Source organism: Oncorhynchus gorbuscha, linkage group LG02, assembly GCF_021184085.1.
Source record: "Oncorhynchus gorbuscha isolate QuinsamMale2020 ecotype Even-year linkage group LG02, OgorEven_v1.0, whole genome shotgun sequence".
NCBI lineage: Eukaryota > Metazoa > Chordata > Actinopteri > Salmoniformes > Salmonidae > Oncorhynchus > Oncorhynchus gorbuscha.
Window position 1 is genome coordinate 54,980,626 of NC_060174.1, and position 20,276 is coordinate 55,000,901.

A 20,276-nucleotide genomic window follows, 5' to 3' on the forward strand; every position below is an offset into this window, starting at 1 on the left:
TATTTTGCTGACATAATACACATAATTGTTTATTTTGCTTGTCTCTTTTCTCTACAGGTTTACAGAGACCGTGAGGACAGCATGACGTCAGACAAAACGAGTGAACTGGATGATGATGAAACTAACACCCATGATAATGACAGCAATGGTACCCTCCAAAATGATGTGTCCCCTAAAAGAAGACATTTGGAAAGTGATGGATCGTACATTCTCTTGTGTAAACAGGCAGCAAGTGTGTACATTAATCAAGAAAAGGTCCTGGAGACTCAAAGAATTGACCGGGGTTTGGAGGGCAAAGCCAAAAAGGAAATCCAAAAGGAAGAGAGGAGCCATGATGGAGAACAAAACATAGCACGTCTTAAAACCATGGAATCTAAAGATGTTGATGAGGCGCAACAAGTTCAAGATAACGATTCAGTCAAAACAATGTCATGCACAGAGGTGCTAGGGGATGGTGACCTTACCAATATGGCTGACAGAGTTGAGTGTAATGCAAGTGAACCCAGAGATGGGTCTTACGTTGCCATCTGTGATGGCAGTGAGTCAAAAATGCACAAAGCATATCCTAGCGTGGAGGATTCTGTTGAAGCAGCAAAACCAGAAGCAGTGCATGTTGGGAAAGACACCACAAACAAGGAAATCAATGCACAACCTGCTGGGAATGATTCCATTGGTAAGGCACTCAAAGCAATGCATGATGAAAAGATTCCCAAAGATGTGTCACGGGATGATGGGAACTCCAAAAATGAGGTGCAAACGGCATTGCAGGAAGGGAATGATAATGGTGTTGAGGCACAAACGGCATTGCAGGAAGGGAATGGTAATGGTTATGAGGCACAAACGGCATTGCAGGAAGGGAATGATAATGGTGATGAGGCACAAACGGCATTGCAGGAAGGGAATGATAATGGTGATGAGGCACAAACGGCATTGCAGGAAGGGAATGATAATGGTGATGAGGCACAAACGGCATTGCATGACTGGAATGATAATGGTTCTGAGGCACAAACGGCATTGCAGGAAGGGAATGATAATGGTGATGAGGCGCAAACGGCATTGCAGGAAGGGAATGATAATGGTGATGAGGCACAAACGGCATTGCAGGAAGGGAATGATAATGGTGATGGGGCGCAAACGGCATTGCAGGAAGGGAATGATAATGGTGATGAGGCGCAAACGGCATTGCAGGAAGGGAATGATAATGGTTATGAGGCACAAACGGCATTGCAGGAAGGGAATGATAATGGTGATGAGGCACAAACGGCATTGCAGGAAGGGAATGATAATGGTGATGAGGCGCAAACGGCATGGCAGGAAGGGAATGATAATGGTGATGAGGCACTACCAGCGGTGAATTATGAAAAAGAGTCAGGAGATAAAGCAGCACCTGCAGTATGTGGTGGGAATAATTCTGTGGCTGAAACACCACCAGAGATATCACATAATGAAAATGATTCCCAAAAAGAGACACCGTCAGTGGTGCATGGTGGAAATGATTCGACACTACCTGTGAAATTGTATAGCAAGCTGTATATAGACGAAGAACCCACCGATGAGGTACAACCAATGGAACAGGTTGGGAATGTTTCTGTTGGCACCACTAGAGTACTGCTAGAGATGCAGGTTGAGATTAAATCTAATGATGAGGTACTGACCACGAGAGTATTTCCACTGTGTGATGGGAACACGCCTTTTGTAGGTGAGTTCGACACACCCATTCAGTCCAAGGATGTTTCAGGAGAAGCTAAAACAACAGCAGTTGAGACCGATTTCAATGGGATTAGAGATTCTAAAGATCAAAAACGGATATCAATGCCGGGTCAGAGTAAATCTGATATTGACACACAAGGGCCCCGACATTCTCAAGACGAGACATCAGAGGTACTGACAGGCCAGGTAGAAATACCACTGATTGGAGCAGGAATTCCCAGGGACGATATCTCACACACAGATGTTCTACATTCACACAGTCAGACATCAGAGTGTGCTCAGATAGAAATACCATTTATTGGAGTAGAATTACCATTCATTGGAGTAGAGACGGATAGCAAGGATATCATGCACACAGAGGTGCACGACACTCACTTGTGTCAGAAAGACACACCAATATCTTCAGTGTGTCAAAGTGATCATTTGTTTTCAGGTGAAATGTTTAGAATAGTTTCAAAGGCAACTGAATCTGTCAGTAGATGCCCAACACCTATCGTGGACGATGGTTACATCCCGATTCCTGACATCGATAGTGGCTGCTTGGTTAACTGCGATGCCAGTGGGGTAGGCAAACCCCTCAGCAGATGCCCAACACCTACACAAGATGAGCCACCTTTCGTTACAGAATTGTCTTATGACCATCACACACTGAAGACTGTTTTTTTACCCGATTTGAAAGACATCAACAGTCCCAACCTCAATAGTGGTTTTGCTCTTATTGAAAATGAAAAGGCTTATTGTGAACCACATGAACCAAGTCTTGGTTGCAGCCCTAGCTCTGTAGAGAATATGTTGCATGAGTTGCGTAAATCCAGCAACAATAGCAAACCAAATAATCTGGAAGCCATTGGTAATCAGTTCTCTCAATTATGGACTGAACCCCGCAAGAAGTCAATCGCCACTAGCACACCCCTCAACACCCCCTATACTTCTTCAAAGGAAAAAAACGATTACAGTCCTTATTCAAATATGCGACTTACCCCTGCTGAACAAGACCTGTATGCTCTTTCAAGTCACGATTCACTGCATAGGTTCCCTGCCTCCTTTCCCAAAACCCATAGCACCGTAACACAGGAAGCAGCATTATCTGTGCCATCAACCCACCTTGAAGTCCTGTCCAATGACACAACAGAAAGAATATTAACTCGGGACTTGCGTGAAATCGCTTTGGAGGGAGACACTAACTTGTGTCCTGCGTCAACAGAGATTATCATACAGTCCATCCGTCAGAATATCCCAGGAGTAAGTGGACCTACAGCAGCTTCTCAGAACCTTTCAGGGCCCAACTTTACTGAGCCCCATCCATACAGCCAACAACTTGCCATGGCTGTGAATCTCTCCAAGAGTGAAGGCAGCAGAGGAGAGTACAGCTGGAAAGAAGGACAAACGAATATTGACCCTATGTCTTCAGATGTTGTAAAAAGCAAACAAACCGCTGCCCCTGTCCACTCAAACACTAATCCTCTCCCGTATAACACACCATATGTCACCGAAATGAGGAGACAGATTGCAAGTTTGCAAGATTATGTTATGGATGAAAGTGAGGAGCCTGCCGTAGAGCAAGACAACATTGAATCTAGTCTAGAGACAAATTGGATATCAAATGACCAACACGCAAGTAATACATCCCAGTTGAATAAAACAAAACTTGACTTCATCAACTCTTTACGCGAGTATCAGCAATGGGATAAAAGGGAATTTGATGTTTTGGACTTCAGCAAGCAAGGCACTTCCTCTTCAGTCACCTTCCAGTCTGAAGAATCAGACAAAATATTTACCCGTATGGAAGAGAACAAACAGGACTGGTTAAAGTATTGTAGGTCAGAGAGGAGTGGGAACACCTCCAAAAGCCAAATCGATTTGGACGATGAGCACGAGGAAGTTTCCTCATTTGCAAAGCCATGCCTAGTTACAGTTTTGGATCACAAAGGAAACAGAATCACCTATGAAAACTATCCCGTTCCGAAACCTTCAACAAGCACGCACACGTGGACAGCTCCGAACCCAAACAGACAGGGCTCGAGCAGTTTTCTGGAGTTCTCCAAGAGGTGGGATGATACACATAACACTGATGAATCTGACCTCACTCAGTCTTCTGTGGATCTGGAGACCCTCATCTTCTCAGAGAGAATGAACAAGATGCTAAAACGTAAAAGGAAGAGTAGCAGCAGCAGGTACAACCGATCAAAACACCACAGGTCAAGTGTAGAAGAAAGAGCTTCCTCCTGTAGCCCGGCTGTGACAGTGCACTTTTCCAGCCTGCAGGAACAGGAAAGCTCGGAAGAACACTGGGAGGGACTACCTTCACTCGCAGGGCAGAAGTTAAAAATAGATATGCCTGAAAGGAAGGGTATGCCTGAAGAAACAGACGGAGATATGCCACAGCATCTTCAAAAACTCTCCTATACAAAGGGCAGTGAGATGACGCATGTCAACGTTTCAGATCTGGTTGCGGAAAGTTTCAAGGCGTACCATGCCATGATGACTGAGGTCTGTGCAGGCAGAAAGTACCCACACAGAACTGAGAGACGAGAGAGAGAAGAAGCAAAGAGAAACAGTTTGCCAAAGTCTCGAACCCCAAGCAAAGACAAAGACTTCTGTGGTCAGATGAAGAAGGACATGTATGACAGCCTGCATGATAATCTGAACTCTGTTGTGAAACAGTCATGTAAGAACAAGTTCAGGTTCTACATACTGGTGACATCAGATGACCCATTCTTCAACGAGACAAAGGTAAGATGAACATAAGTGTTAGACAGGTCCTAGATCAGTTTGTGCTGTCTTGCCAACTTCTATGGTCAGTGTCAAATGACCATAGCCTATGCAGGGCAAACAGATCTGGGACCAGGGTACGAAACCGTATCATAAGCTGTACAACAATGAAAGCCAAAGTTCATTCTTGCACCATGTTCAAAAACAAGCTTGTTATTTTTGTAGGAGCTGTTAGAAGCAGAGGGACACATAACAGTAGAACAGTCTCAATTCTGCCTTGGAAAGGATAGTCCCTCATCCCCTCTATACATTATCTTGAGGAACGAAGATATTGCTGAACACATTTGTGAGGTAAGACTGTTGTAGACTTATAAAAGTATCTCAAACTCCGTGAAAAGAATAAGCAATCCAGGTTCGAAATCCAGCCTTTTGAATCGGTTTCCATTGTATTACATTGTCGTCATTTTGAGATTTTTGTTTCCCCCTCAGGTCCCTCACTTGCTTGAATTGAAGAAGTCTCAGAATGTGTTGTTTGCTGGTATTGACCGTCCTGATGACATTGTGAACCTGACCCACCAAGAACTCTTCAGCAAAGGCGGTTTTGTGGTGTTTGAGGGAGCAGCACTGGACACACTCAGTCTCAGTATGGACACTTCACTAATTTGCAAGAGACCAAAGTGCATTTGTTACATTTCATTATGTTTCATTATATTGACAACTGTCAATCTCTATAAGCAATTATGATGTCCCTAGCCTGGTCCCAGATCAGTTTGTGTCATCTTGCCAACTGCTATGGCCAATGTTTGGCAAGAAACAAATCTGGGGCCAGGCTATGATGTCCCCTCCCACATTGCATTGTATGCGAGTTACTCAATGTCTCTTTATTTCTCTCAGGCAACATTAAGAAAATGTCTGGTTTCCTTGAGGGGCTGAGTAAAAAGGGGAAGTGGAAATGGCTCTTGCATTACAAAGACAGCCGGAAGTTGAAAGAGAGCGCACGGTAAGCTCATTCTTGCGCTTGTAAATGTTTATCTCAATGCAGATAATCAAACAGTGTTTTTTTGAATCCAGGCTAGTGTCATTTTTGTAATTCAAGGAAACTAAGATTCAAACTTACCTGCCAGAACTGATCATTCCTCCCTCTAAAGGTCTAGTGCTGAGGCACAGGGTAAAAAGAGCTTCATGGACAACTGCCAGGAGGCTGGAATGGTGGAGGTCTTACCCTACCATGAATGTGACGTCATTTCAAGGACACGACCCAACTACCTCCACTGTCTAGTCCGCCTGCAGGTCCAGAACGTATCAGCTCGTCTACCTGTATTTATAACTGGTGAGAGATCACTTTTCCCCTATACTGCATTCGTTAAGATTAGCTAAATGTACAGTATTTTGGGGTTGTTTGGGGGTAATTAGTAGGACCTTTAACATTGAAATCATTTCAATTTTTGTAATATATAGGGATTCTTAGTCGCAAGAATGCTAGTTTGACAATTTTCTTTATTTTGCAGACACAACGGCAGACAAAGCGTTTGCAAAACATGGGATATTCACAATGAATATTAACTCCTTCTTGCTGATTTCTCAGAGTGACACTTGCACTATTTCTTAAACTGACGGGGAAGCCTGACAGAAGTCTTCAGTACGATCAATCAAATTTGATTTATAAAGCCCTTTTTATACTGAACAAAAATATAAAAATGTAACATGCAACAATTTGAAAGATTTTACTCGTTTAGAGTTCATGTAAGGAAATAATTTAGGCCCTAATCTATGGATTTCACATGACTGGGCAGGGGTGCAGCCATGGGTGGGCATAGGCCCACCCGCTTGGAAGCCAGGCCCATCCACTTGGCAGTCAGGCCCACCTACTGGGGAGCCAGGCCCAGCCAATGAGAATGTGTTTTTCCCCACAAAAAGGATTTATTAGACAGAAATTCAGTGTACATTATCAACAGCTATCACAAAGTGATTTAAATTAACCCGACCCAGACTCCAACGAGCAAGCAGAAGAACCGTGGCAAGGGAAACGTTGTAACCTCGCGAAGAACCAGACTCAGAAGGGGATGCCCCTTCACTCCAAAATCTGCTTTTTAGGGGATCATTGGGAGTTAGACACACTGATCTAAATCATTGTGGTGTAAGAATAAAATTATTCTCAGTAAGTTATGTTTATAGCAAGGCTTTGTGTATTGCTGTTTTAGTCTCTTTTTTTTGGTTCCTTAGTGTAAATCAAATTGTGTAGATTTATTTATTCTTAATTTTCTATGACAGGTAGATTCTGTATAGATTGACATCTGCTTCAATGCAGAGCTCTGTGTTAGTGTATTTATTTGTATGTTTGTAAATACATTTATTGCACCTTTGCGATAAAGAAATTGACTAAATGTTCCCCATCCTTTTTTACACACACACACAGAAAAAGAGTGAACATGGTTCGTTTCTCTATTACAGATCAAATATTTATTTATTTATTTCACTTTAACACAGAATATTACCTTATGTAAAAATACAATTTATATCACAATTATAGACTACGTATAAACCCCTGAATAAAACTCTTTGGAGACATTCACATGTCCGAATTTGAAGAAACCTTCATGATGGTAAACAATGTGATCATTGCATGTTCTTAACCAACTGTCAAATTCATTATAAAAACGCAGCCACCCAAAATTGTCTGCATGCCAGTAAACACTTTTCTTTATTTTTTTTCTACAAACATATTTCCATTGTTTTAAAGGGTCATAGATACAGATTCCAACAATGCATTTGGATTATAAACCAGTTTGTTAAGATTTGGAGCTGTCTGGACACTAACATGATGCTGACACTATCACTGATCACCTGCGTCTCCAAAGATGTCATTCTTCGTGCGCTCCATCTCTGCAAAGTCAAACTCCGTGCCCATCACGCGCTTGTAAATGTCCTTGATGTCGTCACAGGTGGTCTCAAAGTGGGTTGTTGCATCATACGTACGGGAGATAAATATCTGCAGATATCCCAGATGCATAGAAGGGAAAGAGGAAAAAGATAAAAATAAAGTCTAAACCAATGATGTATACAAATCATGTCTACAGGCCTATGACTGAATAGGCTATAGCTAGGTTTCCATCCAATTGGCGACAGATTTTCATGCGAATATTCTAAAATATACCAAGAAAATATCTGAATTTTCTCACCAGTGCCATGTTTTCACCAAATGGACGTGTAGCCGATAAAAGTCAGTGCACACAATGTATTTTTCACTTAAAATGTTCATGTAGCAAATACAAATCTAAAGTTCAATGCGTTTCCATCACATTTTCAACTCTACCTAAAAGAAATGTGCGTTATAACGCTAAATGTGCCTACTCCTGGTCTTGGCACCTGCACTCGAGCCAATATCTTGCAGATACTGTAGTGCGGGTGGGCTGTGTGGGTTTGCTAGTCTACATTATTTGATTATTATGGATAAGAATGAGAACATTTTTATTTGTTGAACACCAGTCAAGCATCAATCATAATGTCACCAGAATAAGAACCTAGATTTTTATTGGAAAGCAGCATCAAACTTATCACCCTGCACTTTCACCACCCTGGGAAATTCATCATCATTTATAACTGCATGGTTTCCCAAGTCGTAGTGGGAGGACCACACACCATATCGAGGTAGATTTGGAGTCAAGTGATATGCTGGTTTTTATATCAATATTTTCGCATAAAGTCGATACCACCGCCTGAAATGGCACAAAAAGATCCCACCATGTCGAACGAACAAATTATTTGTCGGCATTTATAAAATTACACCAAAAATTCCTGTTTCCATTACAGCTATTATTATTATTATTTTTTTTTTTAAATATGACTTTACTTGTATAAAAACTGGATGGAAACATGGTTAGTGTTCAGAAAATGTTTGCGCCTCCTGTTGATTTCAAAGTGCAGCACAACAAGAGGATTAGGAAATATGTACTCACCTGGCTGTCTTTTCCCATGTCAGTTGGTGCATACTGATCGCTGATGCTCACAAACCTGAGGAGAGAAGTTTTCAACAGGGTAAGGAAACATGAATTTTGGCAAACTCCAAGCAGGCTGTCATGTACCTTTTACTGAAGAGTGGATTCCCTTTGGCCACTCTACCATAAAGGCCTGATTGGTGGAGTGCTGCAGAGATGGGAGAACCTTCCAGAAGAACAACCATCTCCTCTGAGGAACTCTGGAGTTCTGTCAAAGTGACCATCAGGTTCTTGGTCACATCCCTGACCAAGGCCCTTCTCCCCCGATTGCTCAGTTTGGCCTTGCGGCCACTTTAGGAAGAGTCTTGGTGGTTCCAAACTTCTTCCATTTAAGAATGGAGGGCACGGTGTTCCTGGGGACCTTCAATGCTGTACCTTTTTTGGTACCCTTCCCCAGATCTGTCTCGGAGCTCTACGACAATTCCCTCAACCTCATGGCTTGGTTTTTGCTCTGACATGCACTGTCAACTGTGGGACCTTAAATAGAAAGGTGTGTGCCTTTCCAAATCATGTCCAATCAATTGAATTTACCACAGTCAGACTCCAATCAAGTTGTAGAAACATCTCAAGGATGAGCTCAATTTCAAGTCTCATAGCAAAGGGTCTGAATACCCAGAAGGTACTTCTGCTTTTTATTTTGAATAAAAGTGAACCTGTTTTCGCTTTGTCATTATGGGGTATTGTGTGTAAATTAACAAGGAAATGTTGTTATTTATTCAAATTTAGAATAAGGCTGTAACGTAACAAAATGTGGAAAAGGGGAAGGGGTCTGAAAACTTTTCCCGAATGCTCTGTATAGTATCATAGAATCAAAAGGCCTACTTCTGTTCAATGGGCTCCAATAGATCCAGGGCCGGTTTGAGCTCCTTCTCTGGGTCATTGGTCTCCACTACGCTGCTGGCGATGGCAATGTACTTGCCCTGCGCTGCCACGTTGTGGGCCGAGGAGATCATACACACGTAGATGTCTAAAATGAAAACAGAACAGATCAGTGACATATTCACTAAGCTCTACTAGGTGGTGTTCAGTAGGATATAAAAACTAGCAAAATGTTTTGAAACTGAAAATGAGCATTTCTTCCAGGTCGCTCCCCATTTTTTAAATTCTATTTGGTGCCTAATGAAAACGGTCAATACCATTCAAAAAGTCACAACATATTTCAGTGACAACTTAATTTCAACACAAGGATTTATGAAAAGCTTATCTACTGCTTAATGTGGTATGTATGGTTACGAATGTATTATTAAGTATTTATGTAGGCTAGGTATCCAGGAGTCTCACCATGTTTCCTGTTGACCTGGATCTGAGGGATGATGATCTGGCAGGAGTTGACGTCGCCGGTGTTCTTGATGGGGTGGCTCATGACGCAGATGATACGGACCACTTGGCCGACCTTGCTGACTCTGTCCATGAGGTAGCTGGGGTCACAGATCAGCTGCTTACAGCGGGCTATCTAGAGAGGGAAGGAGAGATGGTAGTGGTTAGGGTTAAGGTTAGGATGGGTTAGAGTAAGGGTGAAGTTTACGTTTTGGGTAAGGCATAGGGTTAGCCAACTTCCACCTGGAAACATTCAAAATCCGTTGGTTGTATACACCACCCTAATTAAATCGCCATTAAGAACTAATATCAAACAATATTTTATATATATACACATTTGACAAAATCTCACCTCTCCCTCTGACTTGACCCCCACTACCTTTCCATTCTCCATAACAATCTCCTCTATGGGCTTGTTCAGCATGTAGGTCCCACCATAGATAGCACTCAACCTAGAGGAAGAGAGATCAATTCAAAGACACTGGTGAATAACGGAGCATGGGGTGGGTTCATATGATTACTATTAGTGCCGCTGAGCAGACGCCTTTAGAGTCATGGTGCAGTGAGTGTAGAACATTTACCGTGCAAGTATGGGATCCCTGCAGGAATTAAACCTTGGGTTCATCAACCAAAAGGCTTAAGATGGACAAATGATAATGGCAGTGAGGAGGTAAAGTGAATCTTACCTAGCAAAGCCTTGTGGCAGCTCCCCCAGGCCGTAGAGAGGGTAGAGGTAAGGACTCTTGCCGTATCTGGCCAGAGACTCACTGTAGAGCTTAATCCTGTTGATGGTGTCGATGCAGGGCTGGTCCAGGTAGCTGAGATCAAACAAAGAGATGACACTTCGTTATTACGTTCATGAATAAGCCATCCTAAATGCTTCTAAATATTTTAAATTTGACACTTTAAAATGTAAAGTCTCCACATTTGGGGACCCTATTAGATTTGTTTTATTCAATTCATCCCTATCTGCAAAAGGTGACTATTGTCACGCCTTGTATCTTGTGTTTTTGTTATATGTTTGGGTAGGCCAGGGTGTGACATGGGTTTATATGTTGTATTTCGTATTGGGGTTTGTATTAATTAGGAGTGTGTTTTAGTAGGGGTGTGTCTAGTTAGGCTTGGCTGCCTGAGGCGATTCCTAATTGGAGTCAGCTGATTCTCGTTGTCTCGGATTGGGAACCGTATTTAGGCAGCCTGAGTGAGCGTTGTATTTCGTGGGCGATTGTACCTGTCTTAGTGTTAGTCACCTGATAGGCTGTATTAGTTTCATTCATTTGTTGTTTTCTTCTTCCGTTATTTCATGTACCGTATTAGCTTCATTAAAAGTCATGAGTAACCTACACGCTGCATTTCGGTCTGACTTTCTACAAACAACAGAAGAAGATCATTACAGAATCACCCACCACGATTCACAGACTGAGCAGCGTGTGAACTGGCAGGAGCTAAAGGAGGACGATATGGACGGCAGAAGCAGGGATTATACGACGTGGGAAGAAATCGACAGGTGGGCAGCCGACCCAGAGCGAGTGCAAGAGCCCGCCTGGGATTCCCTACAGCAATGCGAAGAGGGCTATACACGGATGGAATCGAGAAGGAAAGCATTGCTATACAGAGCGAAAACTGAAGGTAACAGGGGAAAGCGCAGAGAGAGAGTGGCTGAGTCAGGAAACAGACCTGAGCCTACTCTCCCTGTTAATCGTGAAGAGCAGTTGCAATGGGAGAGAATGCATCATTTGGAGATTTGGACATGGGAGGAGGAATTAGACGGTCAAGGACCCTGGGAGCAGCCGGGAGAATATCGCCGTCCCAAGGAGGAAATAGAGGCAGCTAAAGCGGAGAGGCGTATGTATGAGGAGGCAGCACGGCGACGCGGTTGGAAACCGGAAAGTCACCCCCCAAAAAATATTGGGGGGGCTAAAAGGGAGAATAGTTATGCCAGGTAGGAAACCTGCGCATACTCCCTGTGCTCACCGTTGGGCTAGAGAGACCGGGCAGGCACCGTGTTATGCTATGGAGCGCACGGTGTTTCCAGTGCGGGTGCAGAGCCAGCTGCGACACATACCAGCCCTTCCTATTGGCCGGGCTAGAGTGGGCATCGAGCCAGGTAAGCTTGGGCAGGCTCGGTGCTCTAGAGCTCCAGTGCGCCTGCACGGTCCGGTCTATCCAGAGCCACCTCTACACACCAGTCCTCCGGTAGCAGCTCCCCGCACCAGGCTTCCTGTGCGTGTCCTCGCGCCAGTACCACCAGTTCCAGCACCACGCACCAGGCCTCCAGTGCGCCTCGCCTGTTTAGCGCAGCCAGAGCTTTTCTCCTCTCCTGCGCTGCCGGAGTCTCCTGTCTGTCCAGCGCCACCAGTGCTCCCAGTCGGCCCAGCGCGTCCAGTGCACATCGCCTGTTCAGCACAGCCAGTGCTTTTCTCCCCTCCTGTGCTATCGGAGTCTCCAGCCTGTTTAGCGCAGCCAGAGCCTTTCTCCTCTCCGGCGCTGCCGGAGTCTCCCGTCTGTCCAGCGCCACCAGTGCTACCAGGCGGCCCAGCGCGTCCAGTGCGCCTCGCCTGTTCAGCGCAGCCAGAGCTTTTCTCCTCTCCTGCACTGTTGGAGTCTCCCGCCTGTTCAGCTCAGCCAGAGCCTTTACTCCTCTCCTGTGCTGCCGGAGTCTCCTGTCGGCCCAGCGTCACCAGTCTGCCAGGATCCGCCAGAAGTGCCAGTCTGCCAAGATCTTCTAGATCGGCCAGACAACCTTAATCATCCAGGTCCACCAGCCAGCCAGGATTTACCGGAGCCTACTACCTGCCTGAGCTTCCTCTCAGTACCGGGCTGCCCCACCGTCCCGGGCTGCCCCTCCGTCCCGAGCTGCCCCTCCGTCCCGAGCTGCCCCTCCGTCCCGAGCTGCCCCTCCGTCCCGAGCTGCCCCTCCGTCCCGAGCTGCCCCTCAGTTATGTGGGGATCAGGGTGAGGACTATTAGGCCATGGTCGGCGGAGAAGGTGGATTATCCTAGGACGCGAAGGGGAGGAACTAGGACATTTATGAAGTGGGGTCCACGTCCCGAGCCAGAACCGCCACCATGGACAGACGCCCACCCGGACCCTCCCTATGCTCTTGAGGTGCGTCCCGGAATCCGCACCTTAGGGGGGGGGGGGGGGGGTTCTGTCACGCCTTGGTCATTGTATCTTGTGTTTTTGTTATATGTTTGGGTAGGCCAGGGTGTGACATGGGTTTATATGTTGTATTTCGTATTGGGGTTTGTATTAATTAGGAGTGTGTTTTAGTAGGGGTGTGTCTAGTTAGGCTTGGCTGCCTGAGGCGATTCCTAATTGGAGTCAGCTGATTCTCGTTGTCTCGGATTGGGAACCGTATTTAGGCAGTCTGAGTGAGCGTTGTATTTCGTGGGCGATTGTACCTGTCTTAGTGTTAGTCACCTGATAGGCTGTATTAGTTTCATTCGTTTGTTGTTTTCTTCTTCCGTTATTTCATGTACCGTATTAGCTTCATTAAAAGTCATGAGTAACCTACACGCTGCATTTCGGTCTGACTTTCTACAAACAACAGACGAAGATCATTACAACTATCTTGGCTATTGATTGGTGCCTACAAATCTTTCATGTGACTTACTACCATATATGGGCATTCACAATAAATAAAATGATAAATAGAACAGCAAGAAACATACAAATATATATTAAAGTTGATTGTCTGAAAAGGCAACCCTATTCAGTGCACTACTTTTTACCAGACCCCTATGGGCCCTGGTAAAACATTTGTGCACTATATATTGTGAATAGGGTGCCATTTCAGATACAGCCACTTACTCGTCTGTCCTGTAGAGTGCGAGGGCGTGGCCAGTGAAGTCCATCACATCCTGGCCAAGGCTGAACTTCTTGTACAGGTCACGCATTGTCGCCTTGTTGGGGTCGACACCCTCCATGGTTTTGGGATCGTTCACATCATAGTTGGCAACGAAGATCAAGAAGTTCCTGAAACGTCTCTTCTCGAAAATCCCCATCAAACCTGAGCGGGTGCAAAAAAGTGAATGAGAGAGAAAAAGAAAAACCTTTTGAAATAAGACTAAGAATGTGGTCCTGTGTGGCTCAGTTGAAAGGTTGTGGGTTCATTTGTGGCTTAAATTCCTGCACTCACTCACCTTAAGTCACTTTGGATAAAAGCTTCTGCTAAGTGGTATACACAGTGTAAAAAAACAATAAGGACACCTTCCTAATATTGAATTGCATCCCCCCACTTTTGCCCTCAGAACAGTCTCAATTTGTCGGGGAATGGACTCTACAAGGTGTCGAAAGCATTCTACAGGGATGCTGGCCCATTTAGACTCCAATGCTTCCCACAGTTGTGTCAAGTTGGCTGGTGGAGCACTCTTGATACACACAGGAAAATGTTGAGCGTGAAAAACCCAGCAGCATTGCAGTTCTCGACATACTCAAACCGGTGTGCCTGGCACTTAATATCATACAAATATTTAAGTGCCTTTTGAACGGGGTATGTTTCGTACACTCTGTATAGCATAAGTTAATAGAATACTTGATTTACCTGCCGGTCTCACAGTAATTGACCGTTAACATAAACACATCTAGCATGTCCTGTCTTCCACGCAAAGCCTACAAGCCGCTGATGCAGACCTTTGGAACATCTTCATTTTAAAAAGTCTAATAAATCCATGTAATAAAGCCTACACCATCACAATAAATCCATTATTTAATTTTTAGACAGGTCTAAAGAAAATGTAGTGTATTTCAGAAGAACAGAATAGCATACTGAGTTGTCCTCATGTTAGGCCCTGATCTGGCTATGCTATATGGCTGTGGGCTACTAGTTCATTTACCAGGCAAGATTTGCTTAGAATTCCGTATAATTATTTTATAGTATGAAGAATACAATTGAACATTGCTGAATGAAATAGAAAGGATATTTTCTCCAAACAATGAGGGAGTGCGCCCATGTGGCTATCCTGTGTTTCACGGTTAACAAAGCAACAGTTATGCTTAATTTAGAGTTATTTATATAACTTAAGTTGCGATACAAATGTTGGGCTATAAGTTTTGATTTTTAATACATTCTACAGCTGCATAATGCGACTCTAATGATGATTTGGAAAAAGTTGCATGAAAGGCATTAGCTCTGCTTTGTTTTATACAGCCATCGGCCATTATCCCCTTGTGCTGAATATAATAATTATAATTCCCTTCTCCCACAACATGCCGAAGCACCTCTCACTCACATGGCTCTCAGTCACGTGATCGGGTCTTTCTCACAGGCTACAAGTGAAGACAGACACATTGAGGACTGAACTGCGTGCGTCCTTATCCAATTCCATGGCACATATTGAAGATATTGGATGAATTGTCCAGATTTATTTTTCCTCAGCCAACAAGATGAGTTGGCCTAACGAACAGCAAAAGCACTAGCCTACGTCAATATACTATCCACCATAGTACAAAAAAAGTTAACCTATTCTATTGTGCGAGAAATAAATATTCCAAACATAGTCTGTGATAGTTGTGGGATGCGATAGACCCAAAATGAATACAACCACTAACATTAAAAGAAACTTGTTTTAAGCAATGAGCTTGAAGCAAAAGATACCGTTTAGCTTAAAATGTTGATAAACTATTATATTATATTCTCCCTCAGGGGAGAATCCCCCCCTCTCTACAGTTTTATGACTTTACGACAAGTCATAAATACCTGGTAGAAACTGCCATGCAGAATTGAGGGGGAGTCTACCAGAACAAAGAGCTTCCCTTAGTTCAAAACCCCTAATCCACAAAATGGGAGAACTAAACAATATTTCTACTTTTGAGAATGTGGGAATGATCCGTGGACACTTAAAGGACAGTCATGTTGAGTGTGTTTCATTTGGTGATCTCATGAAGGACAGGAAACACACAACTGTATCTCTTAAAGCAGTGATTCTCAACTTGGGGGGGGCAGATATTGGTTATCTAAATTCGCTCACTGTGAAAAAGCAAGGGATGGGGCACAATCGATTTGAACAGAGGGACAAAGTAGATGCCTTCAAGATAAAGCTTACCGTTTGGGCAAATATTTCTAATGGGAGGATTGACATGTTTCCCAATGTTGATTTCAAGATTCAGAATATGATCAACAAAGCACACAGCAACACACTGAAAAAAAAACGGTTAAACAGCATCTTATCAAGCTGAAGGGAAAGTTTTGTGACTACTTCCTGGATGAGAACAGGAAACAAGACACCTTTTGAGTGGAGATTGGAAGCGTCATGTTGCTGAGCAAAGAAGAGGATCAGCTGGTGGAGCGGTCATTTGATCGTGGACTGAGCATGCACATTCCGGAAATGACACTGCCACAGTTCTGGTGCAGCGTAGTGGGAGAGTATGCTGCTCTCGTCTGTCACGCAATCAGAATCATGTTACCGTTTAGCACTACCTATCTCTGAAAGTGGCTTCTCTGCTATGGCAGTTGAAAACTAAAAGCAGAAACAAACTGGACAGCCAGCATGACCTCCGAGATGCCCTGTCAAACATCAGCCCAGACATGAATAAACTCATCAAACTGAAGAATCACCCCCAGTTTTACCACTGATGGGCCACACACACACTAAATAAACAGGTAAATTAGTTATTGTTCAGTATGTTCATTATTATTGTTAATTCATTCTGACATTCATATATACATTTCATTGAACTGGTTAAAAATGTACACCGTTTCAAGGTTGTGAAGCTATTCATATAGTAATAGCTGATTACGAAATCCTAATGATTGTCGTTTTCTATTTTAAAACCATGGTATGCGTTACTGTTCATTAACATTATTGGACTGGTTTCGATGGCATGTTCTGAATCTAATAATTTATTACACGCACTCCTGACCTGGTTGCCTTAAATGGCTTATTCTCTTGAATTGATAATAAATGTTTTCACAGTTAATATGGCTGTGTAATGACTTTCTTTAATACCATAATAGTAGCCCATTGAGACAGTCTATTTTGCAAGTGAAGCCTGCCCAAGATGGCAGCTGCAATACAACGTTAAAATATAGCTGGAATACAACAGTCCATAATATTGCATGACGACTAAATTGTCATTGTCAATTTTGGGTCCCCAGGCAAAACCAGTTGAGAACCACTGTGTTAAAGTGTACATTTCCCAGCTGTCAGGTTTACATCTAAATATTGTGAAAAGTATGTGATTAAACATGAAACTATTTGTGAAAAGACAATGTGATGTTAACCTAAACGAGAATAAGGATTTTCATATAAAGATTAACTAGTCAGCGGCTACGCCCATGTGAGCATAGAAATTACGTCGGTGTCAACCACCCTTTTCTACTCTAGAGTATAAAACCACTCATGACGAAATGTACATTTCATGCCAAAGAGATCCTCAGAGCCGGACGTCTCAGATGGTCGCCAGGATGTCGTCCCCAAGTTGGAATGGCTACAATTCTATAGGCCACGGAGACCATACAGCTGTAGTTTTGCTACACGGCTAGAAATGGTTAAACTGAGACTATTGATCACTACAGAATAAAAGCAAAATCTTAGACACATAATTACTATTCTGCAGCTAGAAATGACATAATTCCAGATTGCGAATACCGACAACCGACGAAGCATCTATTCTATGAGAACATTACCGAATGGTACTCTGAAGTATCCATTCTAACCACCTACAACCATGAAAGACATTGTTATTTCTGGGAATGTTAAGTAGACTCTGATGAACTCTACAAGACGATTGAGTGTTTTCAACGGAGAGACAACAACGACATATGGGAGTAAATATATACATTGCAATTATTCTCGAATGAGCGGCCGTTCATGTGCAAAGGATTAGCATTTCAATGATTTAGAATTATCCACTGTGTGTGCCCTGGCCACATGCAGTCCTCATGCCTCCTTGCAGCATGCCTAAGGCACGTTTACGCAGAGGAGCAGGGACCCTGGGCATCTGTCTTATGGTGTTTTTCAGAGTCAGTAGAAAGGCCTCTTTAGTGTCCTAAGTTTTCATAACTGTGACCTTAATTGCCTACCGTCTGTAAGCTGTTAGTGTCTTAACGACCGTTCCACAGGTGCATGTTCATTAATTGTTTATGGTTCATTGAACAAGCCTTGTGTTTAAGCCCTTTACAATGAAGATCTGTGAAGTTATTTGGATTTTTACAAATTATATTTTAAAGACATGGTCCTGAAAAAGGGACATTTCTTTTTTTGCTGAGTTTATTAGGAAAGTTGATAAATAAATATAGAAAGCTGATCCTCTTTTTAACAGAGGCTATTGCATAGCCTGTATCGCATAGCCTGTCAAAAGTATTGTGCAACATGAGCTCATGGGCTGTCATTAAGTGTTTGATTAGATTTGCATTGATGTCAGAGTGATTAGAGGGACAATAGAGTGCTGAGTAGCCTAATTGTAGAAGCCAAATTACCATGACTAAACAGTCACATGGAATTTGACTGACTTCGTGATCTTCGACTGCCGGTTTGGCGATAATACTGCACCTCAACGGCCCTAGGAGTGACACAAATATTTTTTTCTTAACTTGACAAAAAATGTATGCACTCACTGTACTGTAAGTCACTTTGGATAAAAGCATCTGGCATAGCCTATATTATAGAAATAGGCAAATGAAAATCCCATTGATATACTCACTGGAGGCCAGTGCCTCGGTCTCAGTAACCGGCACTTTGTAGATCGCTCCCTTCTTGTAGACATAGCTGCCCTCGATTACCTTGAAGTCCAGGTAACGGGTCACTTGAGTGATCAGCAACATTCGCACAAGCTGACCTGGGTATACAAGGGAAAAAAATAGGTAACGTTTGTTAAGGGATGCAATGGAAAACATGTCAAAACAATCCTGATGTTTACCAAGACGAAAGAAGCTGCTGAGGGAGAGGCCTTTGATAACATTCATAAAAAGTAGTTTACGTGGGTTGTATCATTTTATAACATTTTGCAAAAGAAAATGAAAACGTCTTCTTGGACAAGTCCAAGTAGTCCCTTTCTGTACAGTCCCCTTTCTTCTGTGTCGTGGCTAATAAACACAAACCAGCAATGAGGATTATATCTGGAATACCATGGGTGTATTCATTAGATGATGACCGTAGCAAACAGTTAAAAAACATTTTGCAACAGAAGCCCTTTACTCCAAATGTAAAATGTTTTGCAATGAAAACAAATGTTTTTATTGGACAAATGCACGTTGGTTCCTCACAGTTTCATTCCGTTTGGGATCCTAGTGAATTGAATAGACCCCACATTGCTTTCCTACCATTGGCCATCAGAAACTTTGGGATGAGGTCCACGCTCCAGTCCCGACCTCTTCCCATGGACTCTGGAGGTTTGCCTGGAAGACTGAAGCGCTTGTACAACTGGAGGGGGACAAGAAGAAGACACACAGAAATTATTAAACTTTGTATTATTACTTCATCAATTTCATTAATTCAATAAAACATAAAGATGTCAGATTTTGAGTATCTGAAACTCATTACGTGCCACAAAGTATTGCTATAACACCGAGATGTGAGTGATAGCATACATAATATAACATATTACTATCTGTGTGAGAGCACCACACAGTGGGGGCTGTGGAACCTAAGGTTAATAATCTAAAACCCTTTTGACACTACTGAGCCAAGTTAAACCAATTACTGGGCTGGCCTAGTTAAGGATCCACAATAGTTGCCGGAAGGGAAAATGTGTAAAGAAAATATACCAGTGATGGTATATTGTTCGGCATTATAGTATGAAAAGGGTCATATTCATCGTGTCTTTGCTTACATCTTCCAGTGGCGTAATGGACGCACTCTCTGCTCCATAGTAAGAGTTCCTGTCCATATGAAGCACCTTCTTCCCCTTCACTGACATAATGCCAGACAGAATGCATTCCTATGGAAGAAAAAGATGAAGTTAGATAGCTCGGTAGCTACACAAAAAAGATATGTAAAAATGGTAATTTAAGCCCAGCGAGCTAACAACACAACACAACTAGCGAACTAATACAATAACTACTTAGCATAGCTAATTAGCTCCATTTTACTACAGGGAAAATAACTGGAAATACTGTTGTATGGGAGTTGTCCCTTGTTGCCGAGCGGGGAAAGTATCACCACACTCCGATAACACTAATGAGAATCACAGTAGACACCGATTTCCTGAGAAACAAAATCTGAAATTTGAGATCTAACAAACGAGCAAGCAAGCTAATTTAGCACTAACGTGAGTTAGCGGCTTGTTGGCCATGATGACATTAGCCTACAGATTAGCCTACACATCTAGGTTAGTAGCTGTGACCATTGTTGGACGGTTGTACTATATTGCTTTTGTCAGTTCTCACCGTTAGGCCGGTCCCGAGAACAATGACATCGTATTCTTCATCCATACTGAGTGTCCTTCTGTACTTTATCCCTAAATATATAAGTTTTGTTAGTGGAAATGGAACGGCTGTTTGATAGTTTAAGAAGTTGTTCGGCTGCACAGCGCAGGTAATGATACCCGTGAACGTACCCTTCTCTGTGGGTTGGCGGATGTTTTTGCGCATGTCTAATC

At 43.1% G+C, this 20,276-nt stretch overlaps 2 protein-coding genes across 4 annotated transcripts in view; one reads left to right on the top strand and one right to left on the bottom strand.

The window, feature by feature from the left end:
* LOC124004619 overlaps positions 1 to 6,801 on the top strand; it is a 46,034-nt gene extending 39,233 nt beyond the window's left edge. For all 3 annotated transcript variants that reach the window (XM_046313266.1, XM_046313275.1, XM_046313281.1), the window contains exons 17-22: positions 58 to 4,443; positions 4,648 to 4,773; positions 4,912 to 5,065; positions 5,317 to 5,422; positions 5,571 to 5,752; positions 5,931 to 6,801. In XM_046313266.1, coding sequence (XP_046169222.1) covers positions 58 to 4,443; positions 4,648 to 4,773; positions 4,912 to 5,065; positions 5,317 to 5,422; positions 5,571 to 5,752; positions 5,931 to 6,031 — 5,055 coding nt within the window. In that variant the 3' untranslated portion in view covers positions 6,032 to 6,801. The remainder of the gene's footprint in view (positions 1 to 57; positions 4,444 to 4,647; positions 4,774 to 4,911; positions 5,066 to 5,316; positions 5,423 to 5,570; positions 5,753 to 5,930) is intronic.
* Positions 6,802 to 6,855: 54 nt separating this feature from the next.
* LOC124004642 (rab GDP dissociation inhibitor beta-like) lies at positions 6,856 to 20,254 on the bottom strand. The gene is made up of 11 exons (XM_046313306.1): positions 20,065 to 20,254; positions 19,509 to 19,616; positions 19,000 to 19,099; positions 18,381 to 18,515; positions 13,548 to 13,746; positions 10,421 to 10,552; positions 10,087 to 10,186; positions 9,699 to 9,870; positions 9,240 to 9,384; positions 8,379 to 8,433; positions 6,856 to 7,411 (listed from the first exon to the last, which is right to left on the bottom strand). The coding sequence occupies exons 1-11, from the start codon at positions 20,107 to 20,109 to the stop codon at positions 7,256 to 7,258; spliced, it is 1,347 nt and encodes a 448-aa protein (XP_046169262.1). The 5' UTR covers positions 20,110 to 20,254; the 3' UTR covers positions 6,856 to 7,255.
* Between the last annotated feature and the right edge of the window lie 22 nt (positions 20,255 to 20,276).